The sequence below is a fragment of the Semicossyphus pulcher genome, unplaced genomic scaffold, assembly GCF_022749685.1.
Source record: "Semicossyphus pulcher isolate SPU_LCO1_2020_fin unplaced genomic scaffold, fSemPul1.0.p SCAF_12, whole genome shotgun sequence".
NCBI classification, from domain to species: Eukaryota; Metazoa; Chordata; class Actinopteri; order Labriformes; family Labridae; genus Semicossyphus; species Semicossyphus pulcher.
The window spans coordinates 11873616-11899170 of NW_027211626.1; the positions used below are offsets into that span (position 1 = coordinate 11873616).

Below are 25555 nucleotides of genomic sequence, written 5' to 3' on the forward strand. Positions count from 1 at the left end.
ACGACCACCAGGACGAGGTGCTGCTGATAACGGGAATACACCCTCTCCAAAGCCTCTCAGCGTAACCGATCTTCTGTTTCCGTGATCCAGTGGACACATCTCTGACAGCAGCGGCGTGGCGTGCATGTTTACAGTTTAGTGTTCACCGACTCTGCGTGCACAGCGTACAGTGACTTTTCCTGTAGGTAACTATATGGAAAACGAGAAAATGGCGAGTTTTCCTTTTGCACGAAGCAGCAAATACGTATCAGCTTGACGTGTTTCAGTTAATTTGCCTCACAGTCTGACTGTTGCACATGCGCGTAATTGCAATTGCGATGGTTTAAGGATATATCGTTCAGCCCTAGTGCATGGTGTCATTTTATATAATCAAGACTAAGTGTATCATGTGGTTCTGATTTTACATGCATGCCGACTGACAAATGAAATACATTATGTTGCACTCTGACATCCGTGTACCGTATGATAATTTCAGATTGTAGGATTTTCAATAGGTTTGAAGACAATTATAGACATTTCTACTCCTGCATTAAAGACGAAAGTTTATTCCCACATTTTTCACTCAGCAGGGTCCGTCTTGAAATTATTCATTAGGGTACTCTCCTGATGCAGTTTTTTTTGCTGTCCTCTGCAGATCCGAGATATGGGCCAGGAGCCATGTGGACGCCTCTCCTTCCTGAGAGAGCCAAAAACCAGCAAAGGCCTTCCACAGACTGCCATATGCAATTTGAATATCACACTGCCAACCCACAAGAAGGTAGGATTACCGTGGTTGAATAGTTCATCCTTTATAGGCCATATCATATCACCTCCATGTAAATGAAACCGAAATACAGAAAGCGGTGTTGTCCTGACAACGAGAGGAGCCATTGAAGTTCATTTGGTCCGAAGTGACTGCCTGCTGCTTGTGTCTTTTATTAGTGTTAAAGCCTGTGCCAGTCGTAAGACCCCACAACGTACACATGCGGCCACACATGCACATCGTGCTTTCTCTATTGCCTGGCTCAATGTGGGTACAAGATTTACGCAAAAACCCCCCAAAAAAGATTCTCATTTGTTTGTTTGTTGTGGTGTTGATTGATCACAAGAAACTGAAATTATTTTGCTTTTGCTTTTTGTTATTTTGCTGTTTATTTTTGATTAATCCCATAGATTTTTTCTGATGCCTTTTGTTGTTTTTGCTGCTCCATTTTCATCCCCTGAATTTTTCTTTCCACCTCCCCGCTCACTATAACGTCCCTGCTCTCCATTGTGTCATCTCTCTCCTCTCCTGCAATGCATCTTGGAATACCACAGGATATGGAGTCTGATCCTGATGATGAGGTAAAACAGATTCTTCATCATCACATGGAACTGCTTCTTCTTTGTCGTCCTTTTTGTTGGCTTTACTGCAGATGCTGCTGTCAATATGCGTGTCACAGATATTTGCTCTCTGTACAGTACCATGGTGTGAGAGACGCTTCTGACTGCACGTTTCTTTAAGCTGCTACGTCTTTGCTGAAGTGACCCCGTGTAGAAGTGCATGAGTGGAAATGGCAGTTTTAATCAGCAAGAATTTATTTATTGTTGTCTTCATCCCGAGTCCAGTGGAGCCAGCTGCTGCTCCACCGTCAGCTTGTTTTTCATTTCTATCCTCCTTTCCATACATGTTCAACAGGAAGTCACCATGTCTCCATCCTTACTATTAACTCATAGAGAGTCTCACACAGGACTATGGTATCTTTTGTCAGCTAAAGATAAAAACCATAACTTTTAATTTGTCTACTAAGTCATTGTTTTGTTGGAAACAGGATTCACCCTCTTCACCCGTGTCCTTGGCTTGTGTCTAACAGAGAGTACTAACCTTCTCTGCTGCATGCATACAGCATTTACATGAGAGTTTAATCAAAGGAACATAGGGCTGTTTTATCTTTATATTTACATTATATGTAGTGAATGTGTCATATTCCCTCCAGGCAAACATATAACCCTACTCTCCAGTAAGAATGTTGATATTGGACAATACAGCCCTTATAGTTTAAACCTAGATTATGTTAAGTGCCATTACATCCACACATTCCAACTATAGTCTGATTATTGTATCGATGATGTGAGCCACACAGTTTATAATTCATACAGGTCATAGTTCCAAAAATCTAGATTAGCTTTTTTATACAGAGATTCAGCAATAACGCCTCAAAGAAGTCAACTGTTAGGGCCACTCTGTGTTTTATAAGGACCCAAAAAAACTGCATCATGTTTCTGCCCCAGTGTTTGATTTTGGACTAAGGTTGTCAAAATTGTCGACACTTTTCAATACTATGTGTTTCAAAGCGTTTCAATCTCCGTTATTTTTACATTCGAAGCTTTGAAAAAAAACAAAACACATCCACAATCAGTCTAAAACCCAAATCTGCTGCGAGAGAGAGAGAGAGGGAGAGAGCGGTAGTCGAGCGACATAGGCAGGAAGTGGAGCGAGCGAGCTGTGAAACGGAAAAATAAGACATAATTTCTGATAGTTTGTTGTTTAGAGCGTAATTGCTGTAAAATAAGCACGCCGACGCCTCTGCATAACCCTGCAGGGATCTCGTTTTTACAGGCCGAAGCTGCGCTTCATCCTGCCGACTGTGTCTGTTTGTCTGCTCCGCCCTCCGTCACCTGCAGCTCTCATTTAGCAACAACACAGCAGACTGTTCTCACTCACATGTCGGCAAATACCAACGTTATGTAAAATCCTTTTTGCGTCGTTATGTTAGCGTCTGTTGCAGATGGACAGAGAAAGCGCTGTCACTTGGTCTCTACATTTTCATTTAGTCCCGGCTGTGAGCTAAACACTGCACAATCATTGACACCCAAACAGCAGAATTAGAAGAGAATGAGAACATACAGATGAAGGGCAGATCCTCTGTAGATACAGACACAACTAAACACTTCTTTTGTCTGTGATTGATAATTAAGAGCTTAGGTTATATTTTAATATGGGTCTAAACATTATCAAGTAATAATCAACATCATTTTTTGGTAAATACCTGCTGATTAAGCCTTTTATTACTGTAAACACTAAATGTTCTGTTCAGTGGCTTTTCTGGACCAGCACTCTGCAGGAAAGAAATTAAAAACAAGATTACCCAGTTTTTGGTACGGAAAAGTTCTTTTTTTGTTGCCTTGGTATTAAAACAGGTATCGAGTATCGTTTTTTTTTTTACTAGTATCGCTTCATAGCTTGAAATTCTGGTATCGTGACAACCCTATTTTGGACAGCACGCCTGTGTGGGGAAGCAAAAGATGGTTGACAAGTAAGAAACAACGCCTGTGTCATACACTCACAAACAATGCCGTCCCTTCCTGCCGGCTAGCAATTTACACAGATGTCGCTTCGACTCTTACTACCTCCGTTTCCTGCTTAACTGTAGAACGACATTGCCCCTACAGTCCATCTTCATACCTTTTTCACAGCACAGTGAGACGGAATGATGAACGCTCTGAACAGGCGATGGAAAAGGGGCTACAGATTGTCCAAGAGGGACACAAACCTTTGTCACTGGCAAAAAAGATGGATACACAAGACCCACATTTATCATTCCAACCTCCAGACCTTTACTTTTCATCATGGTACATAAAGGGCACACTATTAATCTTGTAATACTGTAAATCATGAAGTGCAGAATTGTCCAATATTAACCTCCTGCCTACTGGAGACAGGGCTAATGATTCTGATTATTAACCACTTTTCTTATATTGAAAATGGCCCAATTACCAGTATTATTGTATTTAAAGGTGTTTAATCACATTATGATCTGATTAAAGCATCTTAATAATAGGAGGACATTATTAAACATACTCTTCCAAACTGGAAGTTTGTTTATTGCCCAAGCTGGCTACTTACTAGAATAGGCCCTACAGACAAAGCATATGTCTGCAGTTATTTAATTGCATATACATGAGAGAGAGTGAAGAGAGTGCAGGGAAACAGTCCAATACCCTCCAGAATAGATTCTACAGTACACCTGCAGTGCCTCCCTGTGCCAGTACTAACAAGCATGTACTGATTCACTAAAACCAGAACAGCATTCTGCACCGCAGTACTACTTAAAACACTATTCTTTAGACCTCCTTCTTATATGGTGAAATGACATTAACTTCACCATATTTTTATGTTAAAGCATCTTTTGTTCTTTTTTGTTTGTTTCAGACTGAAAAGCCAGAACGACGTCATACCTTTGCCTCCTTAGCTTTGCGTAAGCGCTACAGCTATTTGACCGACCCAGCAGCGAGTGAGTCTCCCGTTTTTACTTACATGAAATTTGTAATTGAGTTCAGATATTTTATGATCTTAGTCAGTGTTAGTGTTTAAATGTCCCTTTATACAGTGTACATATTTTTTCATATACCCAGAGTATAAAAAAAAGACATCTACCTCTCAACATGTTTGTCAATCATTTATTCTATTCCTCTGACACATACTCTTTTATCATCTGTCATTCATTAAACATTTGCATGGTTTACTGTGTGTTACGCTTTGCTTACCCACCCCATGTTGACGAAAAGTCTCCCTGTTTCAACTGTTACATTATTTTACATTTGTGGAAACACTGGGAATCAATGTCTGTCTGTTCATTTATCATTTAACAAAAAATGTTTTAATTCATGTCGAATAAAAATATTATTTTGAATTGTTCTCATTCTCTTTAGTGGCCATTTCACTCTTATTGGCTTTATGATTGTGTGCGGCTGTGTAAATTAATGTGGTAACAGGTTGCACTTTACATCAACTTTATTTCAACTGCAGTGAGGCAATGTTTGCCAGATTTCACATTTTTGCCATTTACAAAAAGCTGCATACATTTCTATGCAAGCAACATATATTTCAGGGGCGTTCTGCATTTTCTGTATTATTGACAAAGGAAGTGAAGCATGAATGGCTAGTTTACTTACTTTTCTTGTAAAGTGCAACCTCATATTTTATTTGAAGTCATGACCAAACAAGTAAAGTGATATTTTTTTTATTTGTTATACACTTGTGGGGTCATCTCTGGCGTTGAAAACAAAAAAAAGAAATTATAGACACATGTAAATCAAACATGTACAGTAAAAGGCACTGTTGCAAGAAGGCAAATAGATTAAGCACATCAAAAGTCAATGGAATTGTATTTTTTTGGTTACCATGTCATTTTTTTGTCAACTCTACCATGTCAAACATTTTTGTTCCTGTACATTCTCTATGATTTATTTGGTGTATTTTGTCATAAGTCACTGATTCGAGACCCCATTTGTCATATCCTGGGTTTTTGATTAGGAGCCTTTCATAATGTAATGTAAAAAAGAAATGTTATGCTGCTGTGAATAATTCTGTTTCTGACTGACTCAAATTTCTCTTTCTGGTTTTTATGTTTTATTTCCATTTATTTTTCGTTATCTTTTACGTTTGCTTCCTTATTGCTTTTGTTTTAAATTATTGTTGAAGAAACAACTGATCGAAGCTCGCCGAGAACACAGCCTTCTAGCTACCCTCACAAACCTGTCTTTTCAACGAGATCTTATCAGGCGTGGTCGCCTGTTCCTGTCGCCGTCCCTGGTCAAGCCAAGTCTGGGTTTGGCTCCCTCTCCAGTTCGTCATCCAACACGCCCTCTGCCTCTCCATTAAAGTCTGTCTGGTCCATCAACTCTGCCTCCCCTATCAAGACCAATATCCCTGGATCACCTGCCTCTTCTGTTAAGTCAGTTAGTGACATGGCCTCTCCCATCCGATCTTACAGAACCATCTCCTCTCCTATAAAAACTGTAGTCCAACAAGCTCAGTACCAAGGCCAGGTCACCACCAGTCCCCTGGCCTCACCATGCAAAAGTATCCCAGATCCTATGTCTATGAAAGGACTGGCAGCATTGTCTGCCAGGACCTCCCCCATCACTGTCTCTGGAGGGGGGAACACACTTCTTGAGAGAACAACCATAGGCATGACCCCACCAACCTCTCCCAAATCTTCTCTGAGTATGTTCAGTTCGCCATACAAAACCGTTATGGGGGGATCTAGTGGCACAGCATCTTCCTCCTCACCCATAAAAACAGTCCCTGGTCTCTCTTCTGTGCGTTCCTTTGCTGCTGATGTCACTGGCCCTGCAAGAAACCTGTTCTCCTCTCTTTCATCACCACTTAAATCCAACCCAGCTCCAAGTGCTGCAGCTCTGATCAATGGAACAGTGTCGCCAACACAGTACCGCTCGTCTTCCCCGACGTCCCTTCTCACAAGCAGCCTGCAAGAGAGAATACAAGCAACCACCAATGCTGCGACTACAAGTGTCAATGCAGCCTTTGATGAGGTTGAAAAAACATTTAATTCTTGCTCTGCAGGCTATGGCACCTTGAAGTCCATGTCCTCTTCTGCATCCTCCTCATATCAGTCCATTAGATCATCAGCTTCTAATTCCCTTTATGCCTCTCTAAGATCCCCTTCTAATGTCACCACTGCGGTAACATCCACTACAATGACTGTTCCAGTGTACTCGGTTATCAATGTGCTGCCAGAGCCCCAGTTCAAAAAGCTACCTGAGGTTTCCAAGTCAGCTGCTGCCCTCCTGTCCCCACGGAAGACTATGCCCACTGAGGTGAATACTCAGTTGCAGTCTTCCTTTGCCAAAACTCTTTCCCCTATCAAAACCCCTCTTTTTGCTGCTGGCCTGAAATCAAACGCCACATCGCCAATGTCATCTAGCCAAGAGATTCTGAAGGATGTGGCTGAAATGAAAGAGGACTTGATACGAATGTCAGCCATTTTGCAGACAGACCCAAACTCTACAGCGAACAAAGGATTTCAGTCAGATTCTCCTAAAGAGGCTAAGATAGAGGACGAGGAACCATATAGGATTGTTGAGAAAGTAAAACAAGATTTGGTAAAAGTGAGTGAAATACTTACGAAAGATTCTGCGAAGGATGGTAGAGTTTCCCTGGCAAGAGGTTCTTTGGATGACATACACTTCTCAAAAGTACAAGTTGAGCAACCACCGAGCAACTGGAGCTATCCACCAAGATATGAGACTGTGGTTCCTCAAGTCAAAGCAAAAACGATACCAGATAGAGATTTTAATCTCTCCAAAGTGGTTGACTACCTGGTCAATGATGTCGGTAGCAGCTCTTTCTCCAAAATGCATGACACAAAGCATAAAGCAGATGAGGGCAAGAGAGAAGGAGAGGGCAAGGAGAAGCAGAAACGTGTTCTTAAACCCACTATAGCAGTTCAGGAGCATAAGCTGAAAATGCCACCAACAAACATGCGCTCTTCAGCTTCAGACAAAGAGATCAGTAAAGTAGCAGATGCGCTTTTTGGAGCAGATACTGTGCTAGAATCTCCTGATGATATCTCACACGAACAGGATAAAAGTCCCCTCTCAGACAGTGGCTTTGAGACCAGGAGTGAAAGGACACCCTCTGCCCCTCAGAGTGCAGAAGGCATGGGCCCCAAGGCCCTTTTTCAGGATATCCCAGTTCCCCCTGTGATTACTGAGACAAGGACTGAGGTTGTCCATGTTATCAGGAGTTATGAGCCCCCAGAGGATAACAAACAACCTGCAATGGAGGATTCCCATCCTCTCAGATATATTGATTCAGATTCTAAAGGGCACCTGAATCAAAATACATCTCCAGAACAGAATAAATGCTATTCGATAAAAGTCAGCCCTGATGACGATCCAATGGGAAAAGGGATGAGGGTGAAGGAGGAGACACACATCACTACTACCACCAGGATGGTGTACCACAAACCATCTGCCAAAGAAGCTGCGTCAGAGAGGTGTGAGGAAACGATGTCTGTGCATGACATAATGAAAGCTTTCCAGTCAGGGAAGGACCCATCTAGAGAGCTGGCTGGACTGTTTGAACACAAGTCTGGAAATGAGGAAACATCACAAAGAGTCCTCGAGGACATCAACTCCAAACCGAAGGTTGAAAGAATTATTGAGGTTCATATTGAAAAAGGCAATAAAACGGAACCAACAGAGGTCATCATCAGAGAGACAAAAAACCACGCAGAGAAGGAAATGTATTACTATCCAGGGAGTAGACATGAAGAGGAGGAGCCTGAGGAATCACTCCCAGTGTACCTTGACTCCCCCAGAGTGAACACGCCCATGTCACAAGAGGAAGACAGTCGCCCCAGTTCAGCCCAGCTCATGACAGATGACTCTTATAAAACGCTTAAGTTACTAAGCCAGCAATCTGTAGAGTACAATGAGGATGAATCATCAGAGCTTAGGGGAGAATCGTATAATTTTGCGGAGAAAATGTTACTCTCTGAGAAATTTGACCAGTCTCATTCTGACACGGAGGAATATCTTAGAGATAGGTCTCGCTTCCATTCGCCAGACAGAAGCAGTCACAGTGAGGGTAGATTAGGGCCAAGGACAGAGTATGTTTTCAGGTCATCAAGAAATGTCTTTGACAAATCTGGTAGAATGGCCAATGTTGATGATAACTTTGACAAACTGACACTCTTGCAGTATTCTTCCGAGCCTGGTAGCCCAAAGCAATCTGTTTGGATGAGGGTGACAGATGACACACAGAGTAAGGACAGAGGGCAGCTTGTGTATGAGGACAGGGTCGACAGGACTGTTAAGGAGGCAGAGGAAAAACTTAGTGAGGTATCTCAGTTCTTCCGTGATAAAACAGAACAGCTCAATGATGAGCTCTCATCTCCAGAGAAGAAATCTCGCAGACCAGACTTTAGAGAATCGCGATCAGGACCCAGTTCTACACACAGCAGTCCAGAGAGGTCAGCTTATAGGAATGGTGCAAGTGGGGAGGAGTGGAGCAGAGAAAGGCTTAGAGACAGGTTCAGCTCCAGTGATAGGAAATGTGCGAGCTTACCCAGCAGTCCAGAGAGGAGAGTACTGCTGCAATACACTGACTCAGATCAGAGAAAACAAGAAGATAAATCAAAGGGAAGCACAGGTGAAAGCCCTAAGCCTTTTCAAATGTCATCCTCCAAAGTCAGTGCAGTGAGGCTAAAATTTGAGCAAGAGGCTCAAAGGCAAGATAGGAGTCCTCAGGGTGGCCAAAATTCGAATCCTCCCATCAGGAAGCTACAGGAAAGTAAGCTACCTGTGTATCAGGTGTTTGCTGGTCCAAACATTTCAAAAGCTCCAGACAGTCCAGGAAACCAGAGGAGATGTCTAGATAGCCAATCAAATAAGTTCTCACCCAAGCATGAGCCGAGTAGAAAAGATCAAGAAGAGAAGAAAATATACAAAGCATGGGAGGGCCAAGAGTATGGGAACTATAAACCCCAATCTCCCAAAATATCACATGCTTTAATCCATGATTCTGTGAAAGAAGGCAATAACAGTGACTCCCAAAGACAAGAAACCACCAAGAAAATAATCTACACAGAATACGTTGTCCGAGAAAGCCCAAATAGTAATGATAGTCTAAAAAAAAACTCGGAATCGCAAATTCCTGTAAGAAAGCCATCTAATTTATCAGAAAATCACAAATCCACCACTTTAAAATTAGATTCCTCTGTTGAACCATACGAGAGGACAGGATCACATGTACCTACTTTAGCTAGAAATCGCTTACACAGTAGCTCTGATTCCAACAAGTCTACTCGTGGATCATCAGTAGGAAAATCCTCAGACTCATCAGAAGGTAGCTTGTCAAATGTAGTGTGTAATGGCGTTGACAGTGACCAGGTAGAGTATTTGGAAGAAATAACTCCTGTAGTTGTCACAGAGGGTTTCAAAGATATTAAGCCTTTACCTGTGTATGTTAGCATACAAGTAGGAAAGCAGTATGAAAAGGAAACCGCTTCTGGGCAACTGGGAACTTACAAAAAGATAGTAAGCCATGAGAGTAGGACAGTGCATGAGACTAGGGGTGCATTTTACACTGTCAAGCAAAAGCAGTCTCCATCTCCTCAAGGAAGTCCGGAAGATGACACTCTAGAGCAAGTGACTTTCATGGACAGCTCTGGGAAAAGTCCTGTTACCCCTGAAACCCCCAGCTCAGAGGAAGTAAGTCTGACCTCAAGAACACCAGACTCTGTGATAGGCTTCATGCCTGGCATGCCAAGTCCTATCCCAGAGGAGTCTGAGGAGGAAGACGGGAAGACCTTCATCTACAAGGAGCCCGTGAAAGAAAAACCTAAGCCAGCTTCTTCAGGGAATCACAGTAAAAAACAGGATGCACAGAGACCAAAGTCAAAGGAGAAAAGAGTGGCCTATATAGAGTTTCCGCCTCCACCTCCTTTAGAGACAGAGCAGTCCGACCCTGAGAAAAGGGGGTCGTGTGCTTCTTCTGAGGCGGAGACAGAGATGATGGAGGTGAACCTCCAAGAGGAGCATGATAGGCATCTCCTAGCCGAGCCAATCATCAGGGTCCAGCCCCCATCCCCTATACCCCCTGGAGCTGATAACAGCGACTCTAGTGATGATGAGTCCGTTTTCCATCCCATTCCCATCAAGAAGTACACCTTCAAAATGAAAGAGGAGGGAGACAAACCGCCAAAACCAAAAAAACCTGAGAAAAACGCAAATAACAAGGAGCCTGGGCTCAATGGTGTCGTAAAGGAGGAGGATGAGGACTTTGATCAAAATGGCAATGACCAGTCAATCACTGATTGCTCCATAGCAACCACTGCTGAGTTTTCCCACGACACAGATGCAACAGAAATAGACTCTTTAGATGGGTATGACCTTCAGGATGAGGATGACGGACTGAGCGAGGACCCTAAAACATCTAGTCTGTCCAATGATGGAAAAACAACTGACCGCTCATTTAGCCAGTCAAAGCTTGAAGTAATAGAGGAAGAGAAATGCGAGGAAGGGGGGGATAATGGAAAGAATAAAACAAGCACAGCAGACAGTGGAGATGAAAAAGATTACACCCTCGAAGGAAGACATCCTGATAGGCTGGGTTTCGCAGAAAACTACTTTGGCTACCAACTTGAAGAGGAGCTGAATTCAACCTTTAAAACTGTTGCCACCAAAGGTCTTGACTTTGACCCCTGGTCCACCAAAGGGGGTGAGAATGATGGAGTATATGAGTCCAAAACAAAAGACGAGGACCCCAAGCCCTTTGGTTTATCGGTGGAGGACAAATCACAGGCTACAACACCTGACACAACTCCCGCTCGAACACCGACTGATGAGAGCACACCGACTAGTGAGCCTAACCCCTTCCCTTTCCATGAAGGGAAGATGTTTGAGATGACCCGCAGTGGTGCTATTGACATGAGCAAGCGGGACTTTGTTGAAGAGAGGCTTCAGTTTTTCCAGATTGGTGAGCATTCCTCTGACCCTAAAACAGGGGAAAAGGGGAGAGGGGGCAAGAACCTGGGGGTAATTTCCTCTCAGTCAAAAACAGGGGCCACAGTAGATGGGATGGTGAAGGTTATAGATACTACCACAGACAGCAGCACTACACCAACAACACCAGCAGCAACAGCAGCAAAATGCAGCCCTGCACAGCCTGGCAGTGACACTGGCTATACCGGTACTGATGCCATCACCTGTGAAGCCATAGCTGAGACCGCCTCCTCATGCACAATCACAGCCTCTAAGGTTGATCCCAAATTACGCACTCCAATTAAGATGGGCATAGCTGCCTCGATTACTGTGAAAAAAGACTCAGGGGATCTCGCCGATTGTAAAGCTGAGATGTCAGAGGGTCAGATGGTGCCAGAATATATCAGTATAGAGGGTCAGTGTACAGAGAGCCAGTCGAGCAGACACACTGAGCCCAAGTTAGACAAAAGAGATTACCCTTCTGAAAACTGCAACAACAACAATAACCTCGAGTCCTCCAGTGTTCAGGCCAACTACATTCAGTGCGGTAGTGTGGTGTTTAATTTGCAGTCCTCCTCTGAGCCCACTCTTCAAAAAGCTAGCAGGATAGAAACTCTGTGCTGTAGGGATTTAGAAGAGAGAGTGGAAGTTCACCAAGCGCAAGCGCAAGTGCAAGAGCAGAAAAGTGAAACAGTTAAAGAAAGTGAAGTAAAGCAGCCCAAGTCTAGGCTTCCAGTTAAAGCATCAGGGTGGTCATTTCACACGCAGGGAACAGCCATAGGCAAACAGAAGCCCAAACAAGCAGTGACAGTGGAAGTCAGGAAAAGAGGAGAGCCAGCCATAGCAAAGGTAGAGCCCAGGTCGAGGATACCGATCAAGGATGTTAAAAAAAGCAGCCCTGCTGCCGCAGCTAGCTCGATGGTTTCAGTTCGGGTTACCTCGCAGCCAACAAGAGCATTGAACACAGAAAGAGCAGCCATACAGTTGCCCTCAAGGCTACCGCTGAAGGACAGGCATCAGGTCAGCAATGTGACAGGTAGACAGGAAAGACAGGAGAACCCTAGTGAGGTTTGTAAGCGCACCATCGAATACTTTAAAGGCATTAGCGGGGAGACGCTAAAGTTGGTGGACCGCCTGTCAGACGAGGAGAAAAAGACGCAGACAGAGCAGTCGGAGGAAGACAGCACCTCCCGGAGCACCTCTCTGTCGGACGCCTCCCAGCCTTCCCAGCCCTCCCAGCCCTCCCAGCCCTCCCGCTCATCCAGGTCTGGTAGAGGTTCGAGGGCTGAGGCCGGGGCCGCGTCCGTAAGGGCAAAGGTGGCGACGACGGACAGGGCCTCCGGCAGTGAGAGGAGCAGGAGGAGTAGGCGGACTGGTGGGAAGGAGGGCAGTCAGGGACTCACAGGGTCTCGAACGCCTCCCATCGCGGAGATCAAGCCTAGTTTGTAAAACTTTCACACTATGTTTAAAATACATCTATATCTTTATATATATCACTTTTAGTTGCATGACATCGTTGTGATCGTTTAATGGATTGACTGGAATGCCTGTGGCGTGTTTACATATTCTCTTCAGAACAGTAGCTGTCATTTAAATTTATTTTTTTGTCATTGCTGTACTGTGTACTGTATTGTCCTTGTTACAAGATTCTCTTTCCTCTGTTCCCCTCTTCCAACCCCCTTTTAACCTCTGTATAGTAGAGTGAGCATGCCAGTAGTAGTGACTGGTCCACTGGCACAACCAGTCCCTTTTTTGACAACTCCCTGGTCTGTCTGTCTGTCTGTCTGTGCAGGGTGGCTACCAAGTTCTTGTAGTAGTTTGTTCTTACCAAATTCCATGTATCAATTGCCATTTAAAATAACTAGTGTGGGAAAAAAACACACAAAAACCTCTTCGCATGTTGACATTTTAGATTCTAACATAGACTTTTCCACCCTAGATGTGTAGAACTAAAAGTCTGTTGTTGAGAGTCATGTTATGCTTTGTTTTGTGTGGTTCTCATGACAGTTACTGCCTGCCTAGAGGATACATACCACAAACAGTCACAGAGCACCACTTACTCTATGAACATATTTAAGTTGCCCATAATGTCTCTATAATGTGAAATATCCTTTTCTTGCCACCATGGGGAAATAATTATTGACTAATATATCACAGCTGTAATACATGCTAACAAATTTAATATGCATATTTTCAACACATCCTCGATTAATGTTGTTTATTTTTCTGTGGCCAGAAAAGGAAAATTACGTACCTTTATTTTTCTCTTACATTAGTCTATGGGGGGAGGAGAGCGTGAATGTTATTGATGAGTGATTGTCCTCCATCTTTCTAGGTCCCCAAAGTCCTTGTGAGCGAACAGATCTGCGGATGGCTATCGTCGCAGATCACCTGGGACTCAGTTGGACGGGTAGGAAACATTCTGCATCGATATTTTTCTCTTTCAAAGCCTATCTTTCTTTCTCTGGCCGTATACTGTACGTCTCAAACCCTGTTATTTACTGCCATCTTCAGGACGAGGGCAGTACAGTTCTTAGAAAGAGGCTTGGTTTTTCTACTGTGATGAACGATGAACAGGAAACGCTGGAGGTTATTTAATAAGGACAAAAAAATAACAAAACAGCCTTTCTGTAATTAATGAAAATTAAAGTTTAAATGTCACGGCAGCTGAAATTATAATTGTTTAACCGCTCACAGGATTCAAATCATAGTGAAAAGTAGATGCATTGTGTATTAGTCACTGCAATCTGTGTGATGCTTTGTGAATAGCATGACAGACTCTGTGTGTTAAACTTTGTGTTATATTTATGCCCGTGTTGCTGCCTGTTTCCCGTCACAGAGCTGGCTCGGGAGATGAACTTCACAGTGGATGAGATCAACCACATCAGATTAGAGAACCCCAACTCTCTGACAGCACAGAGCTTCATGCTACTTAAGAAATGGGTCGGTCGGGAAGGGAAAAATGCCACAAGTAAGGCTATTTTTACATCTGAAAACCTGTCTCTGTTTCTCCCCTCTTTCAATCTATTTTTTCTCCATCTCAAAGACTAAATACCTTTATTGTCCTCTCGCTTACCTCCGCAGCGGATGCCTTATCTGCAGTGCTGACCAAAGTCAATCGGATGGATATTGTGACTTTACTGGAGGGCCCAATATTTGACTATGGTAACATTTCAGGCACGAGATGTTTTGCCGATGATAACGCTGTTTTCCGGGATCAGGCTGATGGTAAAGTTTAGCTCTGTCTAGCTGACCTCTTACCTCTCCCTGCTACCTTTTTGTTGTGCCAATGCATGAAAAATGTACTTGTAGTCCTAGTGTGCTAATCTCTAAAGAAACTGTAGAGTCCGACTTGGATTTTGTTTGGACAACTGGCTCAATGACTGCCCCGTAAAGTATTTCAATAATTAGCATTTTTCTGCTTTGAGCTTTAATCCTTTTTCCTTTCAATTCAAATTATAACCATATTTAAGCACTTTTAATATAATTTGCACTACTTTGAATTGGCGTTTATTAAATACACCAAGTCAGGTCTTGCTCCTGTCTTACTTAAAAGTGTATCCAGTTGTCACAAATGAGCAATATCCACTGTTAAAGTCCCATTCTTTGCATGCTGCATACTAGACACTGTTTATTTAACTTGACTAGAAATGATATAACCTTCTAGAGTCTGCTTTCCTCTATTGATTTAGCTTAGTTCTCCTAGTTCTCCTCCAGTTCCTCTGAGCCTTCCTCGGATAGATGAGAGAATCTCTTCCTCTGTGAAACCAGACTGCCTCCTCCTCCTCCTCCTCCTCCTCCTCCTCCTGTACCTCCTGCCTCCCATCACCTCCCCACAGCAGCATCCACTGCTGATAACAGCACATAACAGCTCTTAACAAATTAAGAGTCATGTGTTGCCCTCCCCTCATCCATCCCTCACATGCCTCGTCCTCCACACATCCCTCATTCATGTTATTCATTCATCGTCTTGCTGTACTTTCACATTAAACATTTTTCTCTCTTTATTCATTTAACCATGTCTTTTATCTTTCCTGCATATGTGTTGCCGTATTCCTTTCCCTTAGTTTGTATAATCATCCCTTTAATTCCCGGAAACCATCAAGCTGCCTTCCTCTCGCCAACATACTCCCCCTACTCTCCAGCGCCAACCCCAACCCCCCCACCCACGCCCCTCACACCCACCACAGCGCTCTTCTGCCGCCCCCTTTCCTCACGTCGCTCTCCGAGTTACGAGTCCTCCATCTCGCTCAAAGACTTGGCGCCTCCAGCGCAGTTCAAACCGTCCCACTTCAACTTCCTCGCCCCGTCTTCCCCGTGCCCCGCGCCTCGGACCCCCTCTGCTGATCCTCGTCTATCCCCTTCCTTCCCTTTCTCGCCTCACCCGTCCTCCCCGATCCCCCTCATCACCTCACCTGTCGCCAGCTCTCCGCCACCCTTTCCTTCTTCACCTACGCCGGTCCCCTCCTCTCCCACCTCTGTCCCAACCTCCCCCAGACTCGCCACACCTACTCCACAAACAGAACCAATCACCTCCACTCTCACAATAACAGGATCTACCTCTGACCTGCATACTCCTCCCTCCTCTGAAACTCCTGCCACACCCACCTACCTCCCCCTCGTATCCTCCTCCTCTATTGCCCCCAACCAAACTGAATCTATCCCGACACCTGTGTCACCCTCTTCGCCCTCAGGCAGGGCCTCACCTTCCATCATCACCTCTCAAAGCAAAGAGTCTCTCGGGACTCAGATGGCGCCCTCCTCCCGTCCTGTCTCCCCTCTCTCCTTGTCTCCCCTTCCTCCCGTCTCTCCCTCTGGGTCTCGTTGTACTAGCCCCAGTCCTTCCTCCCCTCCTCTCCGCTCTCTGTCTCCCTGTCCCGCCTGTCAGTGTCCTTTTGCGCCCTCCATCGCTCCACCTCCCACTCCATCCCGCATTGACCCTTCCACAATGGAAATATTAATTTAGCACGCTCTGTTTTTCTATTTCCTCTTACATCTCTCATCTGTCAGCTATCTCATGTGAGCATGTAACAGGACACCGAAGCTTATATTAATATCTTACACTCATCACATCCCACGCTACGTGGCCTTATGTCACTAATATGTCCCACTTTCCACGTCTTACCTCACTGCAACTGTTATAAACACTCACTGAAAATCCAACTACTAAAAAACATGAGATTAATTTTAGGATTTCCGTCAGTTTGAGTATAATTTTATATATATTTGACATTATATTCATTCCTTTTATAGAGTTGAATATGGCTTTTTCAAACGTATACAGTAAAATGTATTTTCAATTAAGTTGCATTTTACTGCTGTCGTTGCTGACAAATCACTATATCAGCTTCCGTGTCCAGATACATGCTTCTCACTTGAGCCTCTGTGCCATTGTCCATGTCATATGTACGTGTTAGGGTGTGCGTGTTTTCCGGGTGTTATATTCTTTTGTGGCATGCTTCGCTGTGTGTGTTTGTCTCTACATTTCTCATCCTGTCACCTACAGATTATCAGAGCATTCTAGCGGAGCTGCAGTCCCCCGCCGCACTGCACTCCGACCCCCACTTCCTGGAGCCCGAACTCCCCGTCACCCCCAACCCTTCCCTTGACACCCACCAGCACCACCATTACCCAGAACCAGACACCCCTTTGCTGGCCGACCCCCAGCAGCCTCAGCCCTTACCCTGGAGCCCAGAGATAGAGCCCGGTAGCGGAGAGCCCGACAGCCCTCCTAGAAGCCCCCCCAGACCCTGCGAGCTCGCCTTGTCCGTGCCTGTATTTGAACTCCCGGATCCTGTCCCTTCCAAGGTCAGAAAGCCGCACATCGCTCTGAACGACCAGCTGCTTCTGAGCGAGGAGGAGGACAGATCTTATCAAGAGATGGAGCTGAGCCACAGGCCCAAGTCGCGCTCCTTCCCTGCGATGTTTGACTCAGACATCGACATGGCTTTCTCCACATCGTCCCCATCATTCTCATCAGTGTCATCAATTACCCCTTCATCGCCTGAGAGAGCACAAATAAGAAACGGCGGATCGCAGATGGGTTCCCCTAATGGGCTACAGGAGGACGTAGGTTTGAAAAGAGGTGAAAAGGAAGTGACAGAAGAAATAGAGAAGGTTGTGGAGATGGTTGCAGCAGAGTTAGCAGAGGGAAAGGACTTAGTGGAAAAGTGGGTAGAGCAGGACTTGATTAAAGATGTGGACAGAAAATGTGAGATGGTAACGAAAGATAGGTTGAATTTGGAAGAAGAAAATGGCACTGTGGTGGAACAGAAGGATGGATCTGCAGAGGAAGAGAAAGAGGTGTCAAATGAGCAGCGAGATGGGAATTATGGAGCAGCTTGTGAGGTGGAGGAGGTGCAGAATCTGTCAGAAGAGCTGCGTACTCCCATAGAAACAGGGCACGAAGTGGAAAAGGGTGATGAAATTGAAGCAGAGACTTGCAAAGACTGTATTGATGAAACACCTGAGGTTCAAAGAGTTGATGAGGGCGGTGAGGAAAGAGTCTACCAGGGTGAAAACACAGATGTTGGACTGCAATTAAAGGGTGAAGATGGGTTTTGCGGCAGTGAAAGGGAGATTTGTGGGGCATTAGAACAAGAAGAGGTAGCCGAGGACGAGGCTGTAGCTCCTCTCTCCCCTCAGGCCTGGGTTGAGGCGCTTGAGGAACGTCAGCCCAGCGATTCTGGATCCAATGAGGAAGAGGAGGAGGGAGACGGAGAGATCGCAGAAGAGCCGTTAGGATCTCTGTTGGAAGAAGAAGGCTCGGAGGAGGAGGAGGAGGACGGAGAGATAATCAAGGCCAGTGTTCAGGAGACTCTTGATCAGGTTGAGCAGGCAGAAAAAGACGTGTGTTCGCTTTCAGGTTGGCACAGTGATTCATCCAGCGTCAATGTGGAACCACCAACGCCAGGCCGCAGTGTCAGCTCAGACCTGCTCGACAGGCGGGAAAGGTATTACACAACTCTAAGTCTTTAATCTACTTGTGCATCTTCTGTGTTTTTCAGCCGTTTACATTATCCCGCTCACTCTATGCTTCTTACCCAACAGCCAAGAGAACTCCAGTGACTCCATCACTTCCTCGTCTAGGGGCGAATCAGGGAGGTCCCGGCACAACGGCGACAACTCAAAGCACTCACCTCAGGGCGGCTCATCAGAATCATCAAATGGGAAAAAGGAAGAGGGAGTACTGCTGTCTGAGAAAAAAGTCCAGGTAATGCTACGAGCAAGGAAAAGAATGCGTAGGATCAAGTTAAAAGACCCCTAAAGGCCAGCTCGGATCAACGATTTGCAACGCGACAAAACGGTTTCAGAATGCTGCAGAGAAAATTTGTCAAATCTCCAAATGCAGTTTTTGAACGACACGATGTAGCTATTTCACTTCAGCCAATCAGGAAGCAGCATAAATTGGTGTAGGCATCCTGTCCCTGATCCTCTCTTTCCTAACCCTCCGTCTTCGCCATTAATTAATCAGTGTGACAGCTAACATTGCGAGCATGTCACTGTCACTGTCATCCATTTCTTTTTAGAACAATAACAGAAATCCAGCTAGTCCATTCATGTAACCTAGGCCAAATACTCACATTATAGTATTAGCTAAAGTTATAGTATTAATGCAGAAGTAGGGCCCGATCAGACAGAACGCGTTTTGCAGGCATAAAACGCGAGGCGCACCTCACTGCCTTTTTGTGAAAGTAAACACCCAATCAGACAGAGCGCGTTTAAGCAGCTGGGGGCGGCTTTTTTTTCCTACTGTTGTGAAGGCAACCACCGAATCGTAAGCTGTCATTAACCTAACCGTTACATTGTAAACTGACAGAAGGCTCGCCTCTCCTTTCATCTGATTGGACAATGAGAAAAAAACCCCATGACGTCGGGTGCTTTTCTGCTTTGAGTTGAAGTTTTTTCAACTCGAGGCGCTCGGAGCGTTTCCTCAAAAACGCGAGGCGCACAGAGCGGAAAAAAGCGAGGCGCTCCGCAAAGCAAAAGCAGTGCACAAAAAGTGTCCCTCTCTTTGAAAACAGTGACAAAAAAGCCGCCCCCAGCTGCTAAAACGCGACCTGTCTGATCGGGCCCGTAGTGGGGTATATCAGTGCATCGTTGCTATGGAGACGGTCAGCTGCGTCGTCGCGTTGCTTTGATGTGAACGGCCCAGTTTTAGAATGTATACGATCTGATTCTTTTGGCAGTTGCATCCAGTCTCGTTGCAAATCATTGATCTGAACTGCTTTAAACAGAGCGTACAGTCTTTGTCTGTGTTGCATTGTGATTCTGTTCTTGCAGCATCGAAAGAAACATAAACTTTATTGTTTTATTCCAGGAAAAAAAGGAAATTTTTTGTTTCAGCCAACCAGGATATCAACAAAATGCCTCAACTAGCACATTCCTCTATGCCTCTGTGTGTTTACTGTGATGACCTTATAATACCTTCCTCAGCAGCGGGTTAGTGTAGACTCCGGTTCAGAGGAAGAACAGACCGTTACAACAAGAATCTTCCGGCGTCGCCTCATTTTAAAGGTACCCCAAAAAGCCTGGGGCGAAAGCTGGGCTGATGCTTGGCTTGGTTTGGTTTAGAGTCAGGTTTTTGCATTGGAGTGGTTTTGCTTGGTGTACTCATTGCTTCACTCTCTGTGTGCTCATAGAAAGATTTGTGTACATGACTATTGAACCTGTCACAGCTCATTGTAACAGGGTGTTTAGATTGTTGAAGACTAACATAGCGCTAAGCCTCCTTTCTGACAGAGACTCTTCCTTGAGGTGTTGTTGCCGTGTGGTGATGGTGAAGGGTTTTTGTTATTGTGTGCAAATCAAGCCACTTCCTGTGTCTTTATTCACCCGCTAACCACAAACGCTTGCAGGGAGAAGAAGCGAAGAATATCCCAGGCGAGACTATGACAGAGGAACACTATATGGACCAAGATGGTAACCTCATCAGTAGAAAAGTAACGTATAACTTTATTTCCATCACGCGGAGCTTCATGTTTGTATAAAAGCAGACCCTATCATACCTTTTCCTCCTTTTTTCGTCCACCCCTCTGCCTGGAGCAGGTTATCAGGAAGGTTATTCGCCGGGTGTCTACTCCCACACCAGATAACCAAGGAGGTGACAAGTGGCACCGAGACCTTCGACAAAGTCCCATTCTGCAGGAGGACGGTTCAGAGGTCGGCATGAAGGTCCCCTTTAACTGTGTTCAAAGTCTAATCAAGATTGGACAAACAACATTGGTGCAAGGTTAACATCTAGTGCAAAAGTTAGGCTTAAAGCTGCACAGGGTAAGACTTACAACCCGCTGAGATCGTAGTCTGTTGCTAAGCATTGTTCAGTAGCAACGAAGCTCATTAGGAGGAAAACACAGCTAAAGGGGTTAATAGAGAAACACTGTGTCCAAAACGGCACAGTTTACTAATGTAATGTTGCTTCTTATGCAGCTTTAAGTCAAACATTTAAGTAAACAGAGGATCAATTAGGTTTGATCGTCTCCAGTGCTGCAGGTGAATGTTTGATTGGGAACATCGTCCTCATTATCCCTCTTGGACATAAAATATAAATGCATTCATTTGATGTGCATGCTTGCTTGTTTTGTTTTGACACTGTGTGCTGTCTATTGTGTTTGCATAACAAAGGGGGGTGCTGACGAAGCTCCTGACTGTGTGATTTTTAAAGTGTTTAACCGATTAGTCAACAGTATGACTAATGAGCGTCGTGATTCTGCTGTGAAAATACAATCTGCCTCTTTTGTTTCTAACTCCTTCCATAATAACGGATCGTTTCTCTTCTCCCAGGTATCTGCTTGGTGTTTGGTTTGGGTGCTAATTATATTCCTAACAATTGAGCTTCTTCTAACACTTAATAGTTTCAGTTTGCTGTTCCTGCGATGTGTGGAGTTTTGCTTTTTCTCTTGTATCTCAGTTTGCTGTAACAGGATTTGTGCGTTGGGTTGCAACTTATTTTCCTCCTAGATAGGAATCTACAACTGAACTGTATCTATGTGTGTGTTTGTGTTTTACAGCAAGGAGAGGGGTCAAGGAATAGCAGGCGGAAGGATGACAGAAGATCAGGGGATAAAAAGCTCCACTCATAGGGATGGTTGTGCTCGACCAGGTACAGTAGCTTCCTCTCTGTCACTGAAACACAATCAGCATTAGTCCATTGTCTTGTGCTGTATGTTTCTGTATGTATCTGTCCTCTTTATCTGTATGGTTCCTTTCTTTTACGTATGATTATTTAATGCTGTATCCCTCTGCTCCTCCCCAATTTCTAATGTTTGTACATTTGTATTAGCTTTGAGTTCTTTTTTTTCATTTAGTTGTGCTACTGCTATCGTGCCTTTTCTTGTCAGCTGTTCTTTTTTCAACCTTTATTCTCATACTCTCTTAAACTACACTGCACCCAATCACTCTGTACCGTCTTCTTCAAAGGAATAATTCAAATATACACATTTGCTTTCTTGAATTTGTCAAAAGTTGAAAAATACGCCTACTAAAAGGCGGTAAACGTGCTAAATTTCAGAACATTAAAACCCATTTTTAGTTTGGACAGAGCCAGCCAAGCTGTCTTTATGCTAAGCTAATAACCTCCTGGCTCCAGTAGGAGGCTCTGTTCCTCACACAGGCAGTGGGATTCATCTTCTCATCTAACTCTTGGCAAGAAAGCAAATATCATTTTCCATAATGTCAGACTATTCCGTTAATTTACCCCCTTGCAGATACACACAGACTCAGTACAAAAGGCTGACTGATGTCTGAGCCTGGTTATCCTCTGGCAACATTTCTGCCATCTTTGTTCCCTGAATGTGTTTGTGTCGGGAACAGAGTGGATGGCTCCTACACACCTCAGCATTATATTGCCCCGCTGATACCCTCTATGCCTGTTTTTGTCAACTAAATCCCTGACTCACAAAAGCATTGTAGGATCCAAAAAGAGTTTGTTATCCCACTGGCCAGACTGTTAATCCCTGCTGCTGTCCGCCCCTTATGTTATGTTTGCAGTGAATCACTCCATCTGTACAAAAACTGACTCAGAAATAATATGGCACTACTGTGAGGTCTGGCAAAGAGTTTCCATGGTAACAGAGGTCCCCATAACCTCTTGTTAACATGTTGTCAGGTTTTCCAAAAAAAAAGAAAAAAAAGGAATGGAGCATCGTGACAGCTTTTTACCCTTTAAAAACAGCCTTTCATGAGACAGGTAACACCCTTTAAACTGAATCAGTAGTTTAAAGACGTTATGAAGATAGTAAATGAAGATATTATTTCCTTAAAAGATAACATTTTACATTCCTTACATATTAGGAATGTATAATCTCTCTGAAGGCGCGTGACCGGATTTCTGTCGTGTGTTCTGGTTTCTGTCTGTAGTACGTTTGTAGTCCGACAGTCCCAGTGGGATTGACCGATCACGTATCAGCAGGCTTTGGTGTAGGCAGGAAAAACAGTCCATGTGGAGAGCAAGAGCAGCGAAACACAATCCTGACGATAATTTATTTTAATTAGACATCTGCATGTAAATTCAGATAATAATCCGTTCTAGATCAGAAGCCAGTCAGCGTTTAGATTTCCTTGACTTCCTCAAATGCATCAGAAATGATCGATTTTTTCTTCTCCTCTTGAGGAGAGACCTGACAAAGCATGCAGTTTTACTTTAGATAATGCATCATGATGTTATTTCGTCAAACTTAGGATCCGTTAATTGTAAGTAAGTCACAAGAAGAGGGGGTTCTTTTCCGGGTTCATTTCTCTGAAGTAAGCCAGGGTGCAGCCTCTGTGTAACTTACTATTTACAGTGAAACTGAGACTCACCAATAAGAGATGAACGGGCGCTCCTCTGGAGGATTTAATGAACCAAGAAGTGACTGCGTTTATTTTGCGACATACCTGGAGGGGCGAATTTTGCTTTTCTTATGATCTGCACTCACTTATCAAGTTGCAAACTGGACTGTAAACAATGAAGCGCACGGAAAAGAGAGTATTGGCCATTAGTCCATTACTGCTAACTGCTGGCTACATTGGAATGCCTGAAACTTACTGTCACTCCCAGAGGCTGTATCATTGTCAGAAGATAGCTGATGGGTTCAGAGATTGGGCGATATATATAATTTAGGACTATTCCTGGCAATTGTGATCCATTACATTTGCAGTGTATTTTAATATCATGCAATATGTGATGTTCTATTTTGTGTCTTACAGCTTTGCAGGAACCAAGTACCATGGCTCCTGGTAAGAAGTGTTCAGAGGGCTAAAGTGTTCCAGTGTGAGGACTTCATGCAAGGTCCAGTCTGCAACTATCTGCTTCAAACAAACAGTTTCCACGTGAGAGGAGTCGACCCTTCTGACTTAACGCATGAGCATGAAAAACTCACCCTCCTGTCAATCAAAGGACCAGAGGGGGGGGGTTCTCACTTTCTGACTGTGGTGGACCCGTGGACAATGATTCTGCTTCCTGTTTTGTGTGAAACAATACGTGCCATCGGTCCACCGGTGTCGTGAGAGCTTCTTGAGGAGCGTCGTTTGCTGTGAAAAACGAAAAACAGACTCCCTTACCGACAACCACACAGGTGCAACTGTGACCAAAGATGGCACAAGAGCTCAATCCACGTGGAGGGTGGAACGAAAGCAGTAGACACAATAACACAAAAACTAAACGGAACACTTCTGATCCAACTTCAACACTCGCCTTATAGTTTTTTCTTGAACCCATTGTTGTCAGGATGTAAATTGTTTTGGGATTTTTTTCTTCCTTTTTAAAACTTAAACTAACACAAAAGCTTTTTTCTGTATATAAAATAACAATGTGTAAAATTCTTTAAAAAGGGGATAAGTTACTGGTTGAGGACGCACTGTGGAGAGCTACCTTTTCAAGTGCTTTCGAACTTTATTGAAACGGTTCCACTTTTAAAGATTTGAGTGTAACTTCACAGGTTCTTGTATAATTACTTATTAGAGCAGGTATAATGTTTGTACATGAAAAAAAAAAAACGCTGGTTTGATTTTAACAGAGAGAAATTTCCAGAAAATCAAATTAGTACTTCCCAACGAGGGAATGGATCTAATCCTACAAAAAGCAGCCTTTCAGAGTTCTCATATTTTCAAGCATGCTGTTCACATTATTTTAAGTACAATTTTTACAAGTTTGCAAACACTGTATTCAAACAAATGAAACCCTTTATCTGTGTACACATATAGCCCTAACATTTGTCACCAATTTTATATTTTAAATTGAAAAAGGATACCATTACAACATTTATCATGTCGGGGTGAGGATGAAAAAAGTACTATAGCTTCTTGAGGGTGTGATGTCTTGTCTGTCTGTGTGAAACGGGAGGGCAGCTTCTGCTACGAGAACGATTTAATCTGAATGTAAATGCTAGTAGGCTGGCTCGCTGTAAAATTATAACTGTATTGTGCGTATTGGCTATAAGGTGTAGGAGTCTCTGTACACTGTTAGACTGTTTGTAATCATTTTAGCAGTGTGTCAATTTGGTTTTCTAACGGCTGCTGTGATATTTAAGGAAAACTGGGGCATTTCGTTTTTTGATTTTTTGGTGAAGTATTTCCTTAATTTAAAACCTACTCACATTAAGGACACATAAAGACATTATTTGATTGTAGCTCTTAATAGCATATTGTATGACAAAAACACTGGATGGTCAAAAACAATTATTTAAGCATTAAATAAATTGTGTTTAACTCTGAAACTGTGTGATCTTTTTAGGCTTGAGAGTCTGTATATGCAGTGTCCAATAGAATTGTTTTCACTAGCTCATTTTGCAGAACTTTTATTTTACATTAGGGATTATCTTTGTATTGGTTTTCATTAGATGCCCATGTAGTTCAAGTGTGGTGTTCTACTGGTGCAATGACTCAGTATGCTGATGTCTCTGCTGTGGACATAAAACTATGTACCTTTTTTTTTTTTTTTTGAAGGGGTTGGGGGGGTTAAAGGAAGTCAGGTAGGGTGCTGTACCACATCCCCTTATACTACTATGTCAATCAGGGGGTAGAGGATCCTTTGATATGGTTGAACTATCAATTTTGTCAATTTTGTTTGATATGTGTTTTCACCTGAGCAGATTTTTTGATGTACAATTCTTACTAACAGAGTGAAGCCATTGAAATGTAACTATTCTAGCACTTTGGTTATTCAAGGTCTTTTAGAGGCTATAGCAGCAATGATGCCACCACAAATGTTTCAGACGTCTTTACAAAAATCAACCTAAAAATAAAAAAAATAAAAATGCATTGATTTCGCAATACATTTGTTTCTCTTCTTGTTTTTGTGTCCTTGCGTATCTTGTTTTATGTT

General features: G+C 43.6%; 2 protein-coding genes across 4 annotated transcripts in view; both read left to right on the forward strand.

The window, feature by feature from the left end:
* Window positions 1-25507, forward strand: part of LOC138589042 (ankyrin-3-like) — a 140490-nt gene extending 114983 nt beyond the window's left edge. For 2 of the 3 annotated variants that reach the window (XM_069659319.1, XM_069659320.1), the window contains 12 exons: window positions 635-757; window positions 4172-4253; window positions 13589-13663; window positions 14093-14224; window positions 14338-14481; window positions 16760-18206; window positions 18304-18466; window positions 19690-19770; window positions 20112-20195; window positions 20302-20415; window positions 21264-21355; window positions 23440-25507. In XM_069659319.1, the coding sequence (XP_069515420.1) occupies window positions 635-757; window positions 4172-4253; window positions 13589-13663; window positions 14093-14224; window positions 14338-14481; window positions 16760-18206; window positions 18304-18466; window positions 19690-19770; window positions 20112-20195; window positions 20302-20415; window positions 21264-21335 (2517 nt within the window). In that variant the 3' untranslated portion in view covers window positions 21336-21355; window positions 23440-25507. Of the gene's footprint in view, window positions 1-634; window positions 758-1296; window positions 1324-4171; window positions 4254-5443; window positions 12695-13588; window positions 13664-14092; window positions 14225-14337; window positions 14482-16759; window positions 18207-18303; window positions 18467-19689; window positions 19771-20111; window positions 20196-20301; window positions 20416-21263; window positions 21356-23439 lie in introns of all 3 variants that reach the window. The other variant, XM_069659317.1, reaches the window with a different exon arrangement.
* Window positions 14762-16425, forward strand: LOC138589044 (uncharacterized). Its single transcript, XM_069659321.1, has one exon. The coding sequence runs from the start codon at window positions 15176-15178 to the stop codon at window positions 16217-16219; it is 1044 nt and encodes a 347-aa protein (XP_069515422.1). The 5' UTR covers window positions 14762-15175; the 3' UTR covers window positions 16220-16425.
* Window positions 25508-25555: the final 48 nt, after the last annotated feature.